We start from the raw sequence: 22,759 nt of genomic DNA, 5'->3' as shown, positions 1-22,759 counted from the left end.
GGGACCCAGGTGCAGCACGAGCAACATCCCTTGACATATGGGGGACTACAGCTAATGGCCACCACACGCAGATGCAGTTCAAAGGGGAGGAGCCCCCTTACCTGCCCAACGGAGGCTGACAGGTTAGAGGCCTTTTGGTTCCCCACCAGCCCACGTAGGTCCAGAGCAGAGGCAGCTGGCCCCTCTGCTGTGCCCCCAAGCGCAGTCCTGCCTTTGACCACGCACACCACACCCCACTCCGCTGAGACCCAAAATGAGGCACATGCCCAGGCCAGCTCCTGCCTGTTGCCCAGAGCCAGGGATTGTCCTGGCAGGGCGGGGAGAGGAAATTAAGGATTCCTTGCAGGCTCTCGCAGCAATAAGCAGGCCTCCAGGTCCATTTGGGACAGAGCTCGGGCAGAAGAGGGGGGTTAGACTGGCACCTTTCCCAGGAGCTGCTGGGTACCAGACCTCTCTTCAGCCCAGGAGAGTGGAGCTGCTCTTCCTGCTCTAGCTCTTCCTTCACTTCCTGTGAACTTTCCAGCACTGAACACTGAAAGCAGTTCAACTGCATCCCTAGCGTGCCTTCCTGCAGCAGGCCCAACCAGAAAATAGCATGAAAAGGCCCAGCTCTGCTCAAGCAGCAGCAGAAGCATCTGCCATAAAGATCCCAGGTGAGTAGCAACCCCTCAAGAGCAGTCTGGGCTGGCAGGGGACAGCCCAAGGTAGGGAGCTGCAGGTTACAATTCGTAATGGGGACCAGAAACATCCTTTGCAGCAGCTGCCAGAGGGGGAGAGATGAAGGGATGCGCAAAGGGCTGGGCAGAATCACAGCTGTGTGCAGCAAGGAGGGAGTAAGTAACATGTTGGGCTCCATTTCAGCTGCTCTGCTAATTAACTCCCATCCCCAGTGCCCCAGCACAGGCAGTGCCTGGCCCTGCCTGCACACTCAGCCAGCCCACTGCACCCTCTCCTCTCTGCCTGGGATCAGGGGGCCACCAGAGAGCCACTGGGGCCACAGCCAGCACCGATACCTCACAGCACTGCTAAGAGCCCATCACAGCTGGGTGCCCTGGCAGGTCTCTGCCCACTGTTCCAGCAGCACAGGCAGTCTGAGGCTGCTCCTCCAGCCCCACCGCAGGAGAGCAAACCTCACAGCATTCACAGGAGATTGCAGGCTTTCAACCCACACCCACCTGATGAACTCCTCCTTTTAACGCACGGCTCAGTCATGACCAGAGGGCAGCTGTGGCCATCCCCAGCCTGGCTCACTGCCGTGGGGCTGGCAGATCACCACCAGACAAAGCCCAGCAGCGTGACCAGGGCTGGAAAGCTGGTCCTGCAGACAAGTGTCTGGTGGCTGTCCCATGAGACAAGACTCATCCTGCCCACCTGGAGGTGGTAATTCCTTGGAGGGAAGCCATGGGATGGCTGGTGAGTGCCCCAGGAGGTGCCAGGCAGTGGTGCACTCGTGGGGACTGTGGCAGTGCTCCTCTGGGCACCCTGCACCCATGGCTGCCCCGGGCCAGGGGTGCTGGTTCCTTCACAAGCCACCTCCCTGGTGCTGAGGCACCAGTTTCTGAAGCAGCAACATCCTGGCTCCATGGACCCCCCAGCACCCTCTGGCTCTTCAGATACCCCAGAGCTGCAGGTGAGAATGTAAATATCTATATCCTATGGGGTGAGAATTGGAACCCATTTGGGATGGTCTAGGTGCAGGGCACTCTGTACACTCAGTTTTCTGATTTGGATTAGAAGGAAGCATTAAATGCAACAGGTTGAAAAGGGGAAAAGACCCCCCATGCCCCTGTAGCTGCTCTTGAGTGGGGCTGCTGGCACATCTGGCATCAGCTGGGCAGGCTGCACCAGCATCTCTGCCCACACATGGCCACCTCCAGTGCTCTGCCCTGGCCCCTGCTGCCAGTCTGCTCCAGCAACCTGGGACAGGGGAGAGCAGCCATCCTGACACACAGACAAGCCACCAAAGTGCACCCAAGCAACTAAGGGGAACCTATTCTGGGCTGGGAGAAAATCAGCACTATTGAGGCTGCTTCTGAGCCCACAGTGCTGAGCAACAGAATCAGTCCCAGCCTTTGCAATCCTCAGATCTTGCAAGCTGGGGATCAGCTGGAACAATGTACTGTATTAGCTACAAAGCTCAAAGACCCCTGAGAACCTGGATCTCCTTTTGCTTCTGCACTGAACAGCAGACAAGTGAAGATAACATACAGAAAACAAATCTTCAGGATCCTTGCACAGCAGGAGGGTAAACTGCTCCTTCCCAGCCACAGCTTGTAGCCATGACTCTTCCAAGGGGCTGCTCACTTCCAGGCAGCCCATCCAACAAGCAACAGGTCTAGATACTGTAATTCTGGTGCTGTCCAAGAACAGGCAATGTCACCTGCCCTGATGGAGAGGGGTTCCCCAGCTCACCCACAGGACTGGGCTGGGAGCAGTGCTGAGTGCCTGGAGCAGCTCTGTCCCCAGCAGCCTGTGCCGGGGGGAGCTGAGCCACAATGGCCAGGCAGGGGGATGTGGGTCCCTCTCATTGCGTGCATCAGCATTTCCCACCAAACCAGCATGGAGTAGGGAGTGTCAAAACTGGCTCATGATCTTCACCGCTGCACACCGGACAAGTGGTCCAAAGCTCCCCGCTACCCCATCTGCTGTCTGTACCTACAGCTCCAACCCAGGCTATGGAGCCCAGGCAGGTCCTGCTCACCACTGGCAAATCCACTGCCCGCCAGAAGCCTCAGGCCTTACCACATGAAACAGGCTGATAAAGCTGTCGGGAAAGCAGGCCTCAAACCATGACCTACTTTGTGGGGACTGCCTCCTGCTTGTATTGCGCTGTTTAGGCAGATCAGAAAGGGCATTTCAGTGATTGCTGATGAAGGCATCCCTGCCTGCCACAAGCCCTGCTGCAATCAAAAGTTTAATGCTTTATAGAAACAACTATGAACTGTTGGAACGTTTGTGAAGATGCAAGCAATCCTTTTGCACCTGCTGCATCACCTCTTGGCTGCCAACAGCCCCTCCAGCCTCTAGGCAAGCCCACCATGGTGGGAGCACAGACATGTCTAGCCCGGTACACCTCCCAGGCAGCACCGCAGGCCCCCAGATCCAGCAGTGCCACCACTTTGCAATGGGATGTCACAGCCTGTTGTGTCCGGGAAGCAGTGTTGGTACCAGTCAGCAGAGCTTGCATCCACTGGAGCACCCAGAAGCTTCTGGCACAGGCCCTGCCATGAAAGGGCCATCAAATACCAGCCTGTGGGACTGAGCTGCTCATGGCCGGGACTTGCACAGGCAGCAGAAGCACAGAAAAACCAGGCTCCTCCACACTGACTGCGGGCAAAATACTGCCAGCCTTCTGCACCCAAGGCTGCTCAGTTTGTCTTGAGGTGAAAAAGCTCCATGTCATGCTCCTGCAAGTCCACAGCAAGCTCCTGCCATCCACATAGGACTGTGCTGTTGAATACAAATCTGCAGTCAGAGTTTGGCACACTGCTGCAAGCCAGGAAATGGGCTTTTCCTACTTCCCCTTGATTAGGTTCAGTTTATCCTGGCTTCTTGTCAACAGGAAAAGCCTGAGAAAGCAATGCCAGCACTACCTGTACTGCTGCATGGCTTCAAAGCACACCCTCAGCTTGCTTTCAGCAGCCCAGGCAGCCCTCTGCAGCAGGCAGGAGCACACTGTACCCGTGCAGCCGGTGCCAGAGCATCAGCTGCTGCCCCTGTGCCACAGGGAACCACCACCTCCGCTTCCGAACAGTGAGGAGCCGAAGGGCCCGTGTCACACCAAGGGGGACAGTCCATGAGCCCTCAGGCTGCCCACAGCTTTGCCTGCATGTCTGCAGGAACAGCTAGCAATGACATACTACTGTGTTTAGACCCCCTTCACAGGAGAGGAACATACCAAGCTTCAGGAGCCTAAAGCTGGGAAATCGTAGCCCCAGGGTGCTTGCTGCAGCACGTGGGCAAGGCAGGCTCCCCTTGGTTGCTCTGGACCAGCCAAGGGCCCCTCTAGGCCAGTGCCCTGACCCCAAGGGCAGCAGGAGAGGGGCAGGACAGGCAGCACGCTCTGCCTCCCCTTCTGCCCAGGCTCACTGTAGCTTGAGAGCTCCAGTGGCAGGACTGCAACCAGAACATGGTAGCTAGCAGCTGCATGAAATCCCCTGTAACCACGGGCACCAAAGCACCTGGTGGCATTCAGTACCACAAACTGGTAAGGTATGGGAAAAACCCACTAATTTTGTTTAAATTGTGCTGCCCTCCTATGCGGCTTCTAGTTCTCTAGGTGTGAGAGTAAAAAGGAGGATTTCCTTGTCACCCACTCTGTCCCATTCACTGTTTTGCTGTTGTCCATCACATCCTTCCCCTGCAGGGGTCTCTTGGCACAGCTAAGGTACAGGTGACAAGTGACGGGTGACAGCCCCTAACACTAGTTATTAGTGACTCCAAACATCTCATTGGGCTCCTTTACAATTCCAGAGTAAATACCATCAAAGCCTGGTGGCTTGTGTTACTTTGCTCCAAAACATCTCTATCAAACCCTTTAATTTAAGAGCAATTCTCTGATGCATCTGGCATCAGGGATGGCTCTGGGTTGGGAGTCTTCCTGACCAAGCTGTTCTGCCAGTGCCCTGTTTCCACAAGTACTCATTTGACACCTTAATCACTTATCTACCCTGTGACTCAAAAGCTTTTTAGTCCAGAGATATTTGGAAAGAAAAATATCATTAGACTCTGTGTCTTTAATTCCTGAAAATCTTTATAGTCCTGCCTGGTTACAGGTTTAGTTTTAAATTCCCAGAATATGTGCCCTTTTTCTCACTCCAACTTTTTTTAACTAAAGAGAAACATCATTTTACATTGAATAGCCTCTTCTACATGTCTTCTTACATGTCCCTCTAACCACACAGGTTTGTTGTTTCTGAAGTATTTTGCAGGGGGGGGTGAAGTAAAGACGACAACTTCCAGGTTTTGGTAGGTGATGCCCATCTCAACCTCTAGCACCATACCCAAGCAGCCTCCATATGCCCAGTACACTTTTCATCCTTAGGGCTGTGCCTCTGCACTGTCTCTCAACTGGCATTTTTTTGGTAATGATTTTACATTTTCAGAATACATTTTATATAAGTTTGCACATTTTTTTATTCCCAGAGGAATCTTCTATAAATTACTTTTCATACTGGCAAGCAAATCCCTCAGCAGCAGCTGGAGCACAAAGTCTTGTCCCATGCATCTAACTACTGTCAAAGAGAAGGTCAGGAGGAAAAAAAAATATTTAAAACCTCCCAAGAGAGCTGTGAAGGCTAACAGAGAGCACTTATAATTGCATGACCCCATTAGAGGGCAAAGCCAAGGTTAGGGTGGGCCTTAATGGTGTGTTTCCTTAACTTAAGATTGTTTCATTTCATTTACAGCCCCAGCTTGGCTTGACTTCACAGTTTTTATTCAGGACTTAAGGGAAGACACCACCAGGAGATGGCAGGCAAAGTGGCTCCTGCCCCTGGTCCTCGGGCTCCCTTCCCTCTCCCAAACTGCAGAGCCTGAGAGATGCACCAGCCCCTCGACCCATAAGGTTCACGCAGCACCCCTGACCTTCTCCAAGCCTCACAGCAAAGAGCAGAGCCAGGTACACAGGGACCTGAAGGAACAACTTAAAAATTCCACTTGGCACGTGTGCAGGGAGCTTAGGAGCAGTGAAGTTCAGCACCATTTTCCCCAAAACTGACCAGGGCATGTGCCAGCCCAGGCCAGCAGGACTGTCTGCAGTCTGAGCCAAGTGCAAAATCCTCACCCTCACGCTGCCTGCACCAGGTATCTGCCAAAGGAACAGTGGAGAAGAGGAACGAGGTGGAACAGCAACTGCAAAGACGAGTTGGGGAGGGGAAGAGGGATGGAAGGGCAGATAGGAAAAAGGTAGCTAGGACAGGAGGTCAGGATGACTCTAGGATGTTATGGGATGGGAGTCCTAAGGCTCAAGTGAGAATGGAGAACAGTATGCAGCTTTGGGTGAAGACAAGAGAAAACTGGGCCCAGGCACCTGGGAGAGGTACAGCTGCAGCGATCAGGCTTGACTGGATGGGGCAGAAGATCCTGTCCCTTGTGCCCAGCCAGGAGGGAACTGTAACACATCCCAAGCCCTGCTCCCTCCACAGCCTGTGAGACCACATCACTTTCTCCACCTCCGACACTCCTGGGCTCCCACCCCATGGCTGGGCAGCCCCACATCATCTTCTGCCCTGTAAAGGTGGCACCAATTATACAGCACTTGCCATGCGATACCTGGAAAGGCAGGAGCAGAAACCGGCTCCTCTGGACCCAAGTGGCAGAAGTCACAGACCAGCAGTGCTGGGAGATATGATGGGGATGAAGTGGATGTTGCGTTGGCATTGCTGAGTGTTGGAGCCTGCTCACCCCTGATCCATACCCAAACCCTGTAGCTATCACATGAGTTTGGGGGTGGGAGGGGGAAAGGAGCAACAGCCTGATATCCACGCTGCTGTCCATCCTGTGCCTCAGGGCCATACCCTGAGCCCTGCAGGCTTTCTCCTCCAAGAGCACAGTGTTCTCAGCAGGGAGAAGCTCTGCCACAGCCTCAGGGTATGAATGGCAGCTCCATCCTGGGAGGAGGCTATGACTGACCCCTTTTCATGGTCATCGCCAAGAGCAAAGCCAGCTCCCCTGACTACCAGGCTCAGTCAACATCCACGCAACACACTCTTGCCAGGCAGCGTGACCAGAGCCAGCAGCTGTAGCCATGCCACATGCCATCTTGCATGCAAGTGCCAGCACCATTCCACCCCCGTTCACTACAGGCAGGATGGGCCAGGCCTCCCCGCAGCCCCCCAGTAGAAGCACGATGCCTCCGCAGAAGCCCTGCATTTGGCCCTAGGGCATGGCTCAAACCCCACAGAGATCTGTCCTGTATGTGGAGTGTCCATGGGGTCCCCGTCTACAGGGGTCACTAAAGGTTTCCATGCTCTTTAGGCAGCTCAGCCTCCGCACACAGCACTGACTGAAACCAGCAGCCCAAGATGGGCACCATCACGCAGCTCTGCCTCCCTGAGATGGCCCAGTTTATCTGCACAGCCAGCTGCAAAGCCCCACGACAGAAGCAGAAAATGCAGCTTCTTCCATACACAGCATTCTAGCAGGCTGTTGAGCCACCCTCTCCAGCAGCTGCAATCCCCAACTATAGCGTGCACAGAACGGGCTGTTGTATTCTAGTCGCTGGGTGTCCACACCCCTCATTTCCAGCTCTTAATGCAATGCAGTAGAAGTTAAAAATACACAAGTGCCACCTGCCGTCATGTCTCCGAGCAGGCTCTGCAGTCACCATGGGATGTGCGTGACAGGTGGGGCCTGTCTCCATTCCTGAGACACTCCACCAAGATGCAGCCCTCAAGAACAACAGCCAGGAAGGTCTGTCCCATGACTGAGCCAGCCTTGGCAGGGGGAACACATGTCCCCACTGCTCTGGTACAGGTCACAGTAGGGGCAGAGGACAACACTTCTGACCTGGGTTGGCCTTGCTGTCCTCCCTGCTGAGTTCTCTCTGGCAGGACAGGAAGGAAGGCAGGGAAAGATCATGGAAAGAGGAGGGCCTGAGTGTCAGCAGGGTGAAGAGCCCTTGGGACCACAGGGGAGGATGAGGACCAGTGCTCGTGGCTGTGGGTAGAGGAGCAGGGCACCCTACTGCTCCCCCTGCACTTCATCCTTACCAGAGCGGGTGCCCAACACGCTGCTCAGCAAAGCGGAACTCCTCCATGCACCTAGCACCGAGGGTCATCACACATGACAGTCACATCACAACAAAAAAAGCCCAAGATGGGCCAGGAGCCAACAGACACCGGCTGGGACAGGGCCACAAGTGCCCTCAGGCTGGGGAGCCCCCATTCCCCTTCACCAGCTCCCACTGCTGTCAGGACTCTGCTCAAGCCCCGGGGAGCTCTAGTAACAGCCCTCAGCAGCATTTGCAGTAGGTGAGACATCAAAGCTCACATTCCACTTAAACAGACTCATAAAATTCAGGACAAACCTTCATTTTATGCAGTGAGTGCCTGAAGCAAAGGCAAGTAGAGCTCCCACAGCTACTCCTGGGGTCCTGCATGCACTGACGCATCCCTGCTGCGAGGGCTGCACAGAAGCCATGCGGTGCCTGCAGCCCTGGGCTGTTCCCTGCTGTTCCCCACACCGCCGGCCACACAACACTGGGGATCAAGCTCTTCCCAGTGCCTCCAAGCCCAGGCTTAGAAGTTAGAAAAGCCCTCCAGAAGGCAGGAGCTAAGGGGTCAGAGGACTTCTAATCCCCTCCCTCTCTGGGAAGTAAGCAATGCTGCTCTGCTCTTACGTCTGTGCAAGATGCGAGCATTTCCATGGCTGTAGAATAAAGAGATTTACAGGCACTGTGGGATAACTGTATTTATTTTAGTTCAGTATTTCTCAGGTTATTCAACAAGCCTCGGCAGAAATAAGCAGGAGTAAAAGACCCTTCAGTGCCCTGGGAGGAGCAGGAGCAAGAGATGGGAAAGGCAACCCAGGTGATGTTGCTGATGGTGCTGTTGAAACCCTCAAAGAAAATCCATCATTTGTCATTGCTCTTTGGGAGTAGCTAGGCATCCCTGTCCCACCTCTGTCAGCAGACAAGACACCCTAGCATGAAGCATCATAAGTCACGAGGGAAATGACAGGTTTTACGAGTTAGTCACAGCTTGGTGATAGATCCACCAGATTTTCATGCATTACTAAGGAAGAAGAGTCGTGCAAACACAGACCCTGCCTGCACTAACAACAGCCCCTCATCTGGTGCACCATCTGGCACGGCCCGCAAGCCAAGCCAACCCAACCCGTGCAGGAAGGCTGGCACTGATGCAGGGTGCACCCAGGGGGCACAGAGAGGATCTTCTCCCAGGACAGTCTGCTGTAAGACCCCAGCTCTCCAGCTCAGGCTTCGTAATCCACTGGCAATGGACTTGGGTAGGACAAAGCACTTGCTCAGGGCAGCCACGGACTTGTGAAAGGAAAGAGCATATCCATAACCCATTCCCAAAGGGGGTTGACAGCTCTCCTGCCATCCCTCACCAATATGAAGGGTACCAGTATTTTGCCAGCCTTTTTACCTGTGGGCCTGAACCTACACTGACACAACGACCAAGATGGAGCTTCTGCAAGTGAGAGGCTGGCAGGGAGACATGTACGGAAATGCATGGCCCTTGGCAGCCCTGGGAACCACGTAAGCATCTCATCTTCTCCAGAGAGACTGTTCAATGGACTTTTGAAGGCAACAGCCCTCCTTGGTGCCATGAGGAGTCTGTTTACAAGGTGTGGGACCTCCTGGACTCAGGTATCCAGGAGGATGTGGAATGGCACCTCTTGCTAGTGTTGCCTCCCATGCTGCTCAGCAGGCTCTGCAGAGCATGGCAGGGAGCCACCCACCTTGTGGAGCAGCCACCCCCTTCACCACATCAACCAGGAACCCAGGGTACCCCTGAGAGCCCTGCTTGGCCAAGCTTTCTTCCAAACACTGAACTCACAGCAGCATTTCTGACTGCTGCCCATGCTCTTCTGGGGACATCCCAGCACAGCCCTTGCAGAGCTGGTGACCCCAGGAACACGGCAGCCACTGTGACATGATGCAAGGATTGCCCTACACTGCTGCCAGTTCAGAGCTCAGGAGATGAGCAGCTCGACCCCTACCCCTCCTTGCTCACACTGGCATGCCTTTATCTCCCTCCCAGACTTTACATGCAGGGACAGCTACACCAAAGACTTTGGCAGCTGAGTCCTCTAAAATCTCCAAAAGCTGGGGGAGGGCAGTTTTCCTGTGCTTAAAACCCACATCATTTCAGCAATCCCATTTCCAGAGCAGCCAAACCTGCTATATTAGTCCAATGGAGTGGTAGGAATTTCTTACCTGGGCTTTGCTACCAGAGGAGACAGATCACTCATGTCCCAAAGTGCCCTGCTCTCCTCCAGGCCTCCCCCCTGTCCCAGCAGGAGTGGTCCAGCAGTGCTTGTACACAAGACCTGCCATGTTCCCCTCCTCCTCACCTTGAGGCTGGCTCTGCTTCTTCACAGCAGCTTTAGGACACACTGATAAACTCACTACTTCCTACAGTATTGCTGCTTTGTACATGCACTTTTCTGTATCTGCAGCATTTGGCTTGGTTGAAGCTCAGAACAGCACACTCACATTTTCCAAACCCTTCCCTCCCCTCCCCTCCTCCTCCCCATTAACCTACCATGATGGCACGATCTGCAGCTGCCCTGAGCAGCATGAGGATGCTGCTTCAGAGCCGGCTAGAAATGGCACCAGCTCCTGCTCTCCAACAGATTTATCCCTTAGCTCAGTGGTTTAACGGTTTCCCATTAAAAGCAGCACAGACACAAATCAGCTCAGGGTGGACCAGTTTGCTTTATATCTCCAGCCATATTTCACCCCAGCAGGCAGAGCAAGTCTCCATGCATGTAACAGGTCCTTTCCCCTTATCAGAGTGCCAGTGGTCAGGTTTTTCCTCTGCACACCATTAATACAAAGACCACTGGCTCATAAATCTCCTCCAGGTGCAGCAGGTAGTTATGATCCAATGCGGCAATGCAGAAATGGCAGCTTGGTAGGATGGGATTATTTCTGAGCAAGGGAAGATTCCCTGGCCAAGCTGTCACAGCCCCACAAACATGATCTTTCCCAACCTCCCCACTGCTCTTAGTCCTGAAGCACCATGTTATTAGCAGTGATCACAGCAAACATACAGTTTTGTAATAAATATGTGATGAGATTCAAACAAGAACCAATACTAGGGACTTAGAGGGAAAAGAAGGGCTGCTCCTCCACAGGAAACAGAAACGAATCAAGAGCATTTCAATTACTGAAGATAAATCCCACCTTGTTCAACTGCCCACAACAGACTCATCTGGTATAGGCTGCAGCTCAGGTCAAATTTTGATGAGCTGAGCTGTGGCCCTGTCTGGAAATACACGCCCCTCTCTCGCTGCCTCCCCCAGCCCACTTCCCACCACACATCAAGTGCAACAATTCACACACAGGACATGGTCACCAGGCCTTGCCAGCTGAGGTGAGAAAAGGAGAAAGGGTCACAAACCTGCTTTTCTTTTTTCTGTATTTTCATTATCATCAAATCTGGGATGAATGTTAGTTCTGCAAGACACAACACAAGAAAAAATTTACAATGAAGAGTCTGATGAACCTGAGGTACTCCATCCTTCCACATCACCCCTCCAGGAGGCTGAGCCAACCAACCCTGGTGCTGCTCAGAGCAGCAAAGCTGCAGGAGTGAAATGCAATCAGGGACAATCTTGGGGACATCTGCTCTGCTGAGCCATGGCAAGGAGCCCGACCACACATCCCCCCCACAGCTTGGTGCTACCTGAACCCCACTGGGCAAGACCAACCTCGCAACTGCAGTCCCAGCATAAAGTGGCATACCTGGGGCTAGCGGAGACACACTCTATCTCCCCAGAGGCCTAAACCCACCTCGGACACCCCCGAGAGATGTGCTGGATGCTGCCAACCCTGCGGCAGCAGAGGGAAGCAGTAAACAAACCAGCCTCTGACAAAGAGAGATGACAGCAGTAAGAGACATGGGGAGGATGCAGGAGCTTGAGGCAGGCTGCAAGCCCTACTACCAAGGAAGAGCTGCTAAAGGAACAAAGATGGGGCAAGCAAGGAGGGGCGAGAGCCACGCTGGCAGACACCATCTCCCCAGCAAGCCACAGCAGCCCCTGGAGAAGCACGGGGGCAGGGACAGCAAGCCAGCTGCTTCCTCAGGCCTGGGCCCCCGCAGCGCAGGAGGATGCTGCATGAGCGGCACCCAGCTCCCAGCCCATGTGAGGAGGACAGGCAGCAGGCAGAGGTGATTCCCACGCAACATGCCCCCACACCCAGGCCTGCCCAGAGGGACTGCACTTGCAAGTCCAGCTCTTAGCAGCACCTTAGTGCCAGAGGCAGAACTGCCTGTGTGACCAGGTCCCCACACTGTCCCCCACTGTAGGAGGGGACCAACAAGGGATCTGTGGTGATGCAGCACCCTGACAGTTTTCTGGGGTGAAGACTGCTCCTCCAGGCTCCATGCACCACAGCTCAGCACCCTGCACCCAGTGGCTGTGGTCCAGTTTGGCCAGTGGCACCTTTCAGTTGGTCTCTCTCCAATGGCTGCAGCTCCCTGCAGACACAGCCTGAGCAGCTGCGCCCAAACACAGAGACACAACACCCAGTGCACCCTCAGGACAGGGCTGGATGCCAAGCAGACATGCAGCTGCTGAGGCCTGATTTGTCTGGGGATGGGGTGTAGATTGGACAGATGCAGGAGAAAGCTGGGCTCTCTGCTTCCCTCCTGACAGTGCTGTGTCAGTAGAAAGGCCAGGAGCGGCCCCACCACACATGGGATGGATCACCACTGGAAATGGCACGGATCCCAAGTGGACAGGGCATTGCTGCGGCTCCCCAGGACTAACACGCTCACCAGCTGTGACAGTCAAGGGGGACACAATGAGGTTGCAGCCCCGTGCCCTCCCCACAGCAGCCCCAGCCACGGTACACTCACCAGAGCTGTCAGGGTTTGCCCAGAGCCCCCTGACCCAGGCAATAGATGCTTTCTGGGGAGCCAACCCTCAGCAGCCATCTGCTCCCACAGCACTGGCAATGGGCACCAAAGATCCCAGAAGTAGTTGACAAGTGTTTTAGACACAAATGCCACAAACACCTGCCTCTTGTTTCCCTCCCGTACCACGCAAACCCCACTCCATAAGCCACAGCGATACAAGAACCTCCCCTGCCACTGCAGCCGTCGGACACAACTGGCACAAAGGCACAGCTCACACCACCATCAGTCTGCAGGTGAGACCCCGGGTCTCCCCAGCACTCCCCATCATGTCTCCCCTCCCCAGCAGGAGCACCCTGTTAGGCCCAGACCTTACCAAAACCCAGAGCCATTTCTCCCCTGACGCAGCACCTCTGTTCCCAAAGGGGAGATCCCAACAGGTCAGTGCAAGAGGGGACCAATTCTGCATGCCAGCAATGGTCCACGGCTCATTCCCACCACACCAAGGAGAAAAGGCAAAGGCTTCTAACACAGGCCATGCCAGCACATCCCACAAATAAATCAAGCTTGGTGGCAGTAAAGCAAAGCATCCAGAGACATCAGCTGAATGGGGAGGAGTTTGATGACATCCGTGGACAGGATTACACAGAACTTTTCTCATGACTAAGCCTGCCAGCTGCTCCTGTACTCCTCCAAACGTGCTCCAGAGGGGCCCAGAGAACAAGGGGCTAAGCCAGGATGGAAGACATGTTCAGCTGCAGCAGTAGTGTTCTCCAGGAAGGACCAGGTGGAAATTTCAGACTGAGTGGTCGTGGCAGCTCAGAACAATCCTGCCAGGCTCCAAAAGAGAGCAGCCCCATCCCAAGGGTTTGCTCAGAGCCATAAGTGTTGGAGATCTGGGTTCAGTGCAGCTTTCACAGAGACCTCTAGGCTGTAGGAGGCTGCAGCCTGCCTCTCCTCACCAGCAGCACCCTCACCTGCCAGCCCCAACCTGTGCCCAGCAGGTCCTGCCAGGGTACATCCAGTTCCTCTTGGCTCCCAGGGCAACAGATTCTCTTGCCCTGGCTCTGCTTCCCAGCCACATTCTCAATTCTCACAGGTTTTCTTCTGGAGCAACACAGAAGATGGATCCTGGGCACTCCAGCCCACTAGCACTCCCTTTCTGCTGTTTCCTTTCCACCATCAAAAGGCTGTGAGCTCCCTCAAGCTGTCCCTTCCCCAGAGCCCTGGCAAGCCATGGGGTCCCCTCTGTGCTCAGGGAGCTTCCCCTGTCACCTCCTCGCCCTGAGGACTCACTCCCTGACACTTAACTAAGTGTCCCACTTGGCAAATACTGAGGGGTTTTGCAGGCTAGCCACAGAAGGGAGCTCACACAATGCAAACAACTTCCAGGCCTGCAGGCTGAGCCCTGGTCCCCAGCATTACTGCACTACGGTGCCTATGAGTGTCTCTGCCAGCCTCCTGCCGGCACAGCCACGGGGACAGTACCAGGATGACATCCAGCAGCACCATCTTCTCCCACAACAGGAGAGCACAACATCACAGCTTTCATCTGCACCTCTCCAGGAGCCGCTGCATCTCACCAGCATAGCTCTGGCCACCTCAGGAACCCAGAGCACGGCCAAAGCCAGCCCAGAGAGAGACTGCGAGGGTGTCTGTAGCCCTCTGCCCCCACACCAGCAGAGCCAGGGCCCCACAGGTACTTTCACTGAGACACAAGAAATGTCAGGAAAGGAGAAAGGTTCGGACGTTGTCTGCAAGACAACCACCACTTCTGGCAAGCAAAAGCCAAGATAAGTACCTTGCTACACGTTCCTCAGCACAAGGCTATTACCATGTGGCCTACAAAAGCTTGCTCCTATCACTCAGCTCTGGGTTTTCAGGGCTTTTTTTTGTTAAAATAAACCAAACATCATACACTGTGAATCACACACATTTAGTGGCCTATGTCCCAGCACACTCACCACCTTCTGTCCAATGGTAACACAGGCAGTTGCCAGCAGCTGAACAAGAGTGCTGAAGGATGCCAGGAAGCTTGGTGCCACAGCAAGCGCATGGCCCAACCCTGACACTTCTCCAGAGCCCAGGCAAGGGCTGCTGGACCCCAGTGCCATCACACTTGGTGGCTCAGTCCCACAGCCCTGGTTTCTGCTCCCACCAGCTGCTGCTTTGGCACCACTCCACCGGTGACTTCACAGCCACTGAATACACAAGCTAGGGTAGGATTCAGAGAGCAAGACACAGGGCCAGCAGGATGATGCCTGCAGGCAGGGAAGGGCAGCCAGTGCTACAAGCAAGCCGCACAAGGGAATGAGCTTTAGACCAGCCATGCCTTGTCTCACCAGCCCCATCTGTAGCTGCAGGAAGCCAGATGCAGGCTCTTCACTGGGACAGCAAGCAGGCAGCTGGTGTATGCTGCAGGTCCAGCGCTCCCAGGAGTGGCTGTACAGAGCAGGGATGTTCCTGGGATCCCCAGCAAAAAGGAGAGCTGGGATCCTGATCCTGCTGCCAAAGCAACCCTCTGCCTGCAGCCTGCCATTCTCCTTCCAGAGGCACCCATGAGCCAGGCTGGGGCAGGGCAGCCTAATTCCTAATACCCGTTTTTCTCAGAGTGCGCACAAGGACTCACCTGTACACACACAGCTCACAAGCAACTTTTACAAGGTTAAAGTTAGTATCAGCAAAGGACTTTCACAACTTCCTGAGCCCAGCAGGCTGCAGACCACCCCTGCCTTTAAGGGTTTGCAAGAGGCACATCAAAAGCCCAGCTGGTGGACTAGCCAAGCCATGGCTGGCAGCACTGGCACACAGCAATGGTGAAGGAGCTCTTGGCCAGCCACCTGGCATGCTCTGAACGTGCACCAGGGTGAGAGGGGACAGGGGCACAGGTACAACAAAGGACATGGGAAACCAGAGCTCGGGAGGAGGTTTCTCCATGACCAAAGCAGAGCAGTCACTTCTTGGCACACACCTTTGTGTCTACTCAGATTCACGCCCAGGAGTGAACTGTGGGAGATCTGTGGTCTTCAGTGCTATTTCCATAGCGCTGAAGCCAGCGTGTGCATCTCTCTTGATAAAACAAGGAGAGGTGCAGCACAGTCACCACAGGTATCAGGAGAGAGCGCTTGGTCTCCTGCCCACACACACAGCTAGCCACAGTGAGAAGCCACCCTGAGGATGGCAGCACCCCACGTCCTTGCAGGGCCCTGCCGGAGCTCCTGGGATGACCTGCCATTCTGGTTTGTAGAAGGCTGCATTAAACTTAGTGCTGGCCAGGGACCAGAGTCACTGGGGCCAGTTGTGAATCCAGAAATCAGGGGACTTGGGGTATTTGACACATCATATTGTTCATAATCCTGTGGAGCAAGCATGTCCTGCCATCACCTCTTAGGGGACAACCTGGAGAGGAAGAAAGGGACATGATGATGTCCGCACAGCACTGTAGTCTGCTTTTGCCTGCTGCATCCAGAGCACCTCGCCTGGCCTCAGAGCCAGGAACCTGTCCAGCATCCTGAAGGGAGACACGCCACTTGCTAAGGAGCACCACCACACTGGCATGCGGATATATTCATCGAGAACCGCATTTAAGTAGCCATTTCCATGCTAATTAAGCATTTGCAGATTAAAAAGAAACTCTAATCTCAAATGAGATAGTCCAATTTTCTGAATGAGCTTCTCATTTTCATATGGAGATCAACATGTTCTCACTAGCACATCATGCAAGGGCTCCAGGCTGCTACATTCAGCTTTCTTGACACTGTCACAAGTGGGGAGTTTTTATGCCTTGCACATTCCACACCAGCACTGCCAGTCTGCAATACCCCCAGCACCAAGCGGGCACCAGCACTTTCGGCTGCCACAACCAAAGGCAAGTCCTCCCTCATAAGGTCACGGTACTACCTCTTCTGAAACCCCCCTGGCACCAGGCACTGCACACAAGCAGTGAGCACACCAGCATGGCACACCACGCTGACAGGCTGACCACACACTCAGGAGCAGTGCTGAAAGCTCTGTTTTGTCCCTCTATGTGAATAGACCAACTCACTGTGGCACAGCCTCTACAAAGCATCTGTTGCTAGCAATGACGTTTTCAGTTATACAGTTTGGGGCACATCAGGTTACCATCCTCCTTCCTTGGATTTATTTTTATTGTTCCGAAAACATGAGACATCCAGATCGAGTCCACATCATGTATTTCCTGTCACTCCTGCACGGGCTCCTCCAGGAGTTGCAGCATCTGTGCACAAGCCAAAAACACTATCAGAAATTCCACATCTGAGCCAGCACCAACCCAAGACCAAGCAGTGACCATGTGCTCTTCCCCTTCTACCAGCCTTCCCACAAGAGCAGCCGAGCTCTCCTCTGTAGCTAGAGGATTGACTTTCCCAGTTCAGAGGCTAAGGCTCACTAGCATGCGGTTCACGTGCTTCCAGAATCCTGCAGATGTGCTCCTGCCATGCAGGCTGGAACACCAGTCCAGCAGCACAAATACTTGTAAGCACTCTGCAAAAGCAACCACAGCTCACTGGAAGAAGCAATCATCTATCTCATTTGTACACACAACTCCATCAGTGCATGTCCCCACGGAGTGGTCCACCTATGTTTTCCCTCAGAAATGGGAGATTCTTCTCAAGATGATCTTCAGGTGGAGGAGAAAAAGGGGCACTGAAAATGAGCTAAGAGCAAAGGCAAGGAGAAGCTACAGTGGCCCAGATTAGTCAACCTGGAAAGAGATAGATCTTCTCCAGGGCTAGATGAGAACTGTTAACACGTGTTTGAGAAACATGCTAGCCAAGTCTGGGGGAGAAGGTCAGAATATGAAGGAAAAGGAATAAAGCTCTACAGCAGTAACAGGCATGTGTGAGCTACTCCATCCTGGCCTGGATCAGCCACAGTGTTTGCAGACCATCCAAGCTGGAGTCTATGAAGTACAGAGCCTTGACCATGGTGTGCCACCCAGTACCCGTTAACTCATTCATACTAGTAGAGACAGAGGAAAATATTGTGAGACCACAGCACTCTGGAGAGACTGCATGCTAGAACTGCCTTTCAGCACTATCCCAGACAGCCTCCAGCAGCCCCAGGGACTGCCTACAACAAAGCCATCACAGATGGGCCGCTGCTGAGGATGCTTTTCAAGACAGTACCTGATGGAAAGACAGACTGCCGTTGTTGCCTACATCCCACTGCATGTCAGAAGGAGAGGAGGGTCCTGGCACAAAAGCCAAAATGCCTTTCCAAACTTTCCACTATGCAAAACGTCTCCACACCAGAGCATCCAGTTTCTTGCTTGCTCAACACCATCTGCTGAAAAATCTAGCTCTGAGCAAACAAAATGCACACTTGTTCGCTCAGCCTCAAGTGCAATCCGTGACTGATGCACAGGCAACATAAGCAGAGCACGAAGGACTCCATTTGTACATGCAGCTGCTACACCACCATTAGACTAGGAAACATACACTCCTGCACCCGGCCTGCAGAGAGCCACTGAGGACAAGCACCTAGATGAAGCAGAGCCAGGAGATGTCCTGGAGCAACAGGTACACCATTCTGTACACAGTGGGAACAGGTACCAGGTGTACAGCATCCAAGGAATAGCTAGATTCATCTCTGAGCACAGCAGAAAAGCTACTAATGCAAATCCCAAGCACAGGATACTGGCAAGCAAGACTCATGGCTGGTAGGACTAGCCTGCTCAAGAGGGCCAGCCACACCAGCTCCTCAGGGTCCCACTCTGCCCAGCTGCCTCCAGCACCTTTCTGTCACTGTTCTGGGAGCCCCACAGGTCCTTCCCAGCACCCTACAGCCGAGTGCCCTTCTGTAAAGGCAATGGCAAGCTGAGGGTGTTTAGGGCACCCTCTGCACAGTTTCCCACATACCAGGCAAGGATTTTATAGCTACACAGGCAACACATTCTTCCTGGCTCATAAAAAGCTCCAAAGTATGGAAATTAAGTGGACAGGATCAAACCACCTTGGTAAGGCAAGTTCACATGGGCTGCAGTTCTCTCCACACCTTCCTCCATTGTTTTAAACCACCATGTTCCCTTGAAATTCACTGCCCAGCTGACACTCCAGCCTGGGTGCATGTTCCCACTCCCCAGACATCTTCCAACAGCCAATCTACAGCACCATTCAACATCAAAGCTCCTGTCAGGGCCATCCATGCGTCACACAGCATGTCCCTGCTTCTCTGTGTTTCAGAGAGCCTCCTCTTGCAGCTATCCCCCGAGCTCCTGCATCGGAACAAGAAGCTTGGCCTTCTGCACCTATCTTGCTTCCCTCTTTCTATTATTTTATATTATATTTATATCCTGTATAGGGGGCTAAAAAGAGCAGGCAGGCAGCCCCACACTGCAAAACCAGGAGGAATGCCACAGGTGGCTGGACCCCAGCTCTCTGCTGCTGCTTTGCCTGCCTGGAGCTTGTGCTTTGAGGAAGGCTGGCCCGAAGTCAGAGGACTGAAGCTGAAAATGATATGGCACTTGCTCTTTCTCCATTCAACCCCGAGGAAAATCCACAACAAAACTCTGCTTGGGGTGATTAGCAATTTCACAACACATCCAATGCTTGCAAGAGCTGGCATGACTGAGAGCAAATGGGGCAAATTCAAGAGACTAGGGAATACTCAGAGAAGTCCGTGCCAGACAGTTGGCAAGGATGAGCTCCTCTCCAGAGTTCAAGGATGAGTTCCTGTCCAGCACAGGGAACGATGGCACCCTGCCCAGCATGCCACCACACCTCGCTTCAGAACACATCACCTAGAGGAGGTCCCCAGCCAGTCCCCTGAAGCCAGCCCCACCAAGAACAGCTTCCAGCCTCTTTACTCCAACTATGCTGAGCCATCCCCCAGCGAGAAAGTATTCTCAGCTCTTCTACCAAGCCTCTGGAAGCACACCCCCAGCCACACCACCTGCCCAGAGCAGGGGCCAGCCCAGAACATTTCACAGCCCCTCCATGAGTCTGACCTATCTGGAGGAGTTACTGCAAGGTCAGGCTGACCCAGCAGATGGTTCTCAGGCCCACATCTGCCCAAAGAGCTGAACATGTCCTAAGTATCACTGTTACCATCCAATCTCAGAAGGCTGGGTGACAGGCATCTGTGGCTGAACCCACTGAGTCCCCATGGGCACCCACCCACCCACCAGCAATCTCCTGCACAGCCATTGCGATGGCACGTGAGGCCCACAGAGAAACCCTGCAACACCACTGTGACTGCAAGGCTCTAAGAAATGCTTCAAGTCACAGTGCTGGTAGCAAGAAATCTAGAAAAACTGCCACAGGACACCAAAGAATTCCTAGTATGTGGCTTGCAAAAATAGTTACAATGCTAGCTTGCCTGTAACTGGTAAACAATATTAAAACAAGCAGCTCTTCAGGGTCCCCCTTTACCCACCACGCACATCTCAGATAACCTCAGACATATCCCATAGCAGTCTCAAAGTCACAAAACAAAGATGTCCCCCAATTTAATGGGATAAGCCTATTTTTGGCCAGGTTTCAAAACTTTAAAGACAACAAAGTCTCAAACAGTGTTTTCTGATATTAATTTAATTTATATACTGCATAGCTAGTGGTCTGTAACCACAGCAAGCAGCATTGTTCTGCTGCTTCAGCTTGTCTGGGAAGATGCTTGCTGCAACACACACCATCTAGCCTTCAGGCCAAGAGCAAGCAGGAAGAAAATCCTGACCGGGTGCACAAAGCTCCCAGACAGGTACTAACTTTGCTTCCAGAACTGATGGTGTTTAATATTACCTCAGAAGAATAAATAATTTCTATTACTCATCTCATCACCTTGTGTGATAGCGATTGCTAGCTCTACATGAAGTTTACTCATACCTCCAGCTCATTTTGGGAACTGCAGGTCTTCAGGAAGCACAGATGAGCCTGCGTATGTGGGAACATGCGCCACGGGAGTGGGCCCCACCATGGGAAGCCCAGCACCAAGGGCTGCTAATGGGGCTCCGAGCAACAGCTCACAGCCCAGGCCATTTTATGCTCCCTCGGGAAGCAGGCCCGGCTTCCAGGGATGTGCAGCCCCCAACCCAGGACCCTGCCCAAGCCAGCTGTTAGCTCCAATAATAGATCAGATCAGCTGCAGAAGATCAAATAATTGCCCCAGGGATGGGAAGCACCAACTATTTTCAGCTTTTGGGGAATGCTGCTGGGCTAGGGGAAAGCAATTGTTGGGGAGGCAGCGTGCTAGCCACCCAGCCCAGCAGGAGGAAAAGCTTGCAGCTTGTTATGCTCTTTCAAGGTCTAGTTTTTCCACAATAAAAGGAAAGGGTTTCAAAGAGGGTTTAAAATCTCAGACTAGGTTTTTCAAAATAATTTTCCAGACTCAGAGGCTGCAGTTTCCCTCCAGGAAAATATAAACTATGAAGATTTTCCACCAGAGGCACAAACCTGACATCTCGCACCCACCAGAGCAGCAGAGGGCAGCTCCCCGCAGGCCACTGCGCGCCACCCCAGCACGAGGGGCGTGCAGCACCACCGACCACGCGCCGAGGGGCCAGTCTGGGTCAGAGCTGGCCTCAGTGCTTGTGCCCCTTATCACAGGCACTCAGCAACTTGCTGTTGGCTCCTTTTCCATGAAATCTTTGCAGGTCACCTTTAAAAGCCACGAGAGGCCTAAAACTACAGGCTGCAAAATAAGCTGCGTCCCTAAAGACGTTCTTTACAGCAGTGTGTGATGCCAGCTCTGGAGCACTACTGCTGCCACGACGGGGCAGCAGCAGGAACATCTACTCCCCACCCCACAGCCCAGCACCTCTCCCCCCTTCTCCAGGAGCCTGGGATCTGAGGTGCTCATGGGCCTTGAGTGCATTTCAACCACACCACCTCACATTTCACGAGGATATTTAAAGGACACCCATGGAAGCACTCAAAAGCCTAAAAATGCTACAGTGAAGGTTGCACAAGCACTACTAATTGAACCTCTGTAGGCAGCTGTTCCACATGAAAAGCCCTGACCACCAACGCTGCATGCTTAGCAGCAATGCCAAAATCCAAATCCAGAGCTTGGATCCAAAACTGGGAAGAAGCAGCCTATCTGTGCTAGCATTTGCATCCTTCATCAGCCCTGAAGACAGAAGGCATGGATGCTGAGAGCAAATGAGAAGGAAGGGGAAAAACTGAAGTGAGCTAATGTTGCACGATTCCTGTCTGATCACTCGACTTTGTAATAGCAGTTTTCTGACTTAAAAAAAAAAAAATCCAGAAATTTGCACATAAAATTTTAAGGTAGCAGGAAGGGAACCCCAGCTAACTTCAGCTCTGCTCTGGGGAACAGGACCTCTGAGTGCACAGGCCAGCCAGGGGGAGTGGAGCTGTAAAAGCACTGCCAAAGCAAAGTGGGAGCTGCCAAAACACCTGGCCTAGAAGAAGACTCATCTGGCAGCTCTTGCCTGGAGTTCAGATGTAAAATTAGGGTTAGGGTTGAAAGAAAAAAGCTGCAGTTTGAAAGGGGCTGGAAACGGCTCACTAGAAGAAAGTGGGGGCTTCTAAAAGTCCTGGCCTTGCAGAAACCTTCCATAAGGATGTCCTTGTCCAATATTCAGCCATAAGATTAGGGTTGGAATAACACTGAGACAAAGTCCAGAGCTGCAGCTGGGGCAGGGCCGAAAAGGGGCTGCAAAAGTATCCGGCAGCTGCCAAGCTACCTGCACCAGGAGAACTCACTGGTCCAGGGAATCGGTAGGATACTTCTCTAAGGCTTCCCAGGAAAATCTGGGTTATGGCTAAGAAAAAGAAAACCCAGAAGTGTAGTGGTAGTAAGGTGAGGGAGGACTCAAGTGAGCAAAGTGGGGTCTGCAAGAGGCCTCACCTGGGAGAAAGCATTCATCAGGGAAATGGCTGGGGCACTTGGCTACGGCTCAGTTGGAAAACTAGGGTTAGGATTCAGAGAAAGTCTAGAGCTCACATGGGGCTGAAAAGGGATTGCCAAAAGGAAGAAGGGCTGCCAAGAGGTCTGGGATGGGAAATCACTTGGAGGCCTTCCCTACAGCTCAGCTGGGAAACAGCTCCTAGGGTCAGGGTCGGGACTGAGAGGAAAGGTTTACACTTGCAGTTGGGGTGGGACTAGAAAGGGGCTTCCAAGAGACATGGGGTGGGAGACACCTTTCACCAGGAAATGGTTGGGGGGCTCTTCCTTACAGCCCAGCTGGTAAATAAGGGTTTAGGTTGAGAAGCAGAAAGCCTGGTGTT

The 22,759-nt window shown here is 53.3% G+C and overlaps 1 protein-coding gene across 10 annotated transcripts in view; it reads right to left on the bottom strand.

The window, feature by feature from the left end:
• CHD6 (chromodomain helicase DNA binding protein 6) overlaps positions 1 to 22,759 on the bottom strand; it is a 93,315-nt gene that overhangs the window by 50,099 nt on the left and 20,457 nt on the right. For 9 of the 10 annotated variants that reach the window (XM_042801092.1, XM_032992938.2, XM_032992942.2 and 6 more), the window contains exon 2: positions 11,094 to 11,149. The exons of the other annotated variant lie outside the window; for it this stretch is intronic. In XM_042801092.1, the coding sequence (XP_042657026.1) occupies positions 11,094 to 11,126 (33 nt within the window). In that variant the 5' untranslated portion in view covers positions 11,127 to 11,149. The remainder of the gene's footprint in view (positions 1 to 11,093; positions 11,150 to 22,759) is intronic. 10 annotated transcript variants of the gene reach the window in all.

This window comes from Tyto alba, unplaced genomic scaffold, assembly GCF_018691265.1.
Source record: "Tyto alba isolate M040663 unplaced genomic scaffold, T.alba_DEE_v4.0 Super-Scaffold_33, whole genome shotgun sequence".
Lineage (NCBI taxonomy): Eukaryota > Metazoa > Chordata > Aves > Strigiformes > Tytonidae > Tyto > Tyto alba.
Note: the sequence above shows the minus strand (reverse complement) of the source record. Positions and strands in the feature narration are given on the sequence as shown.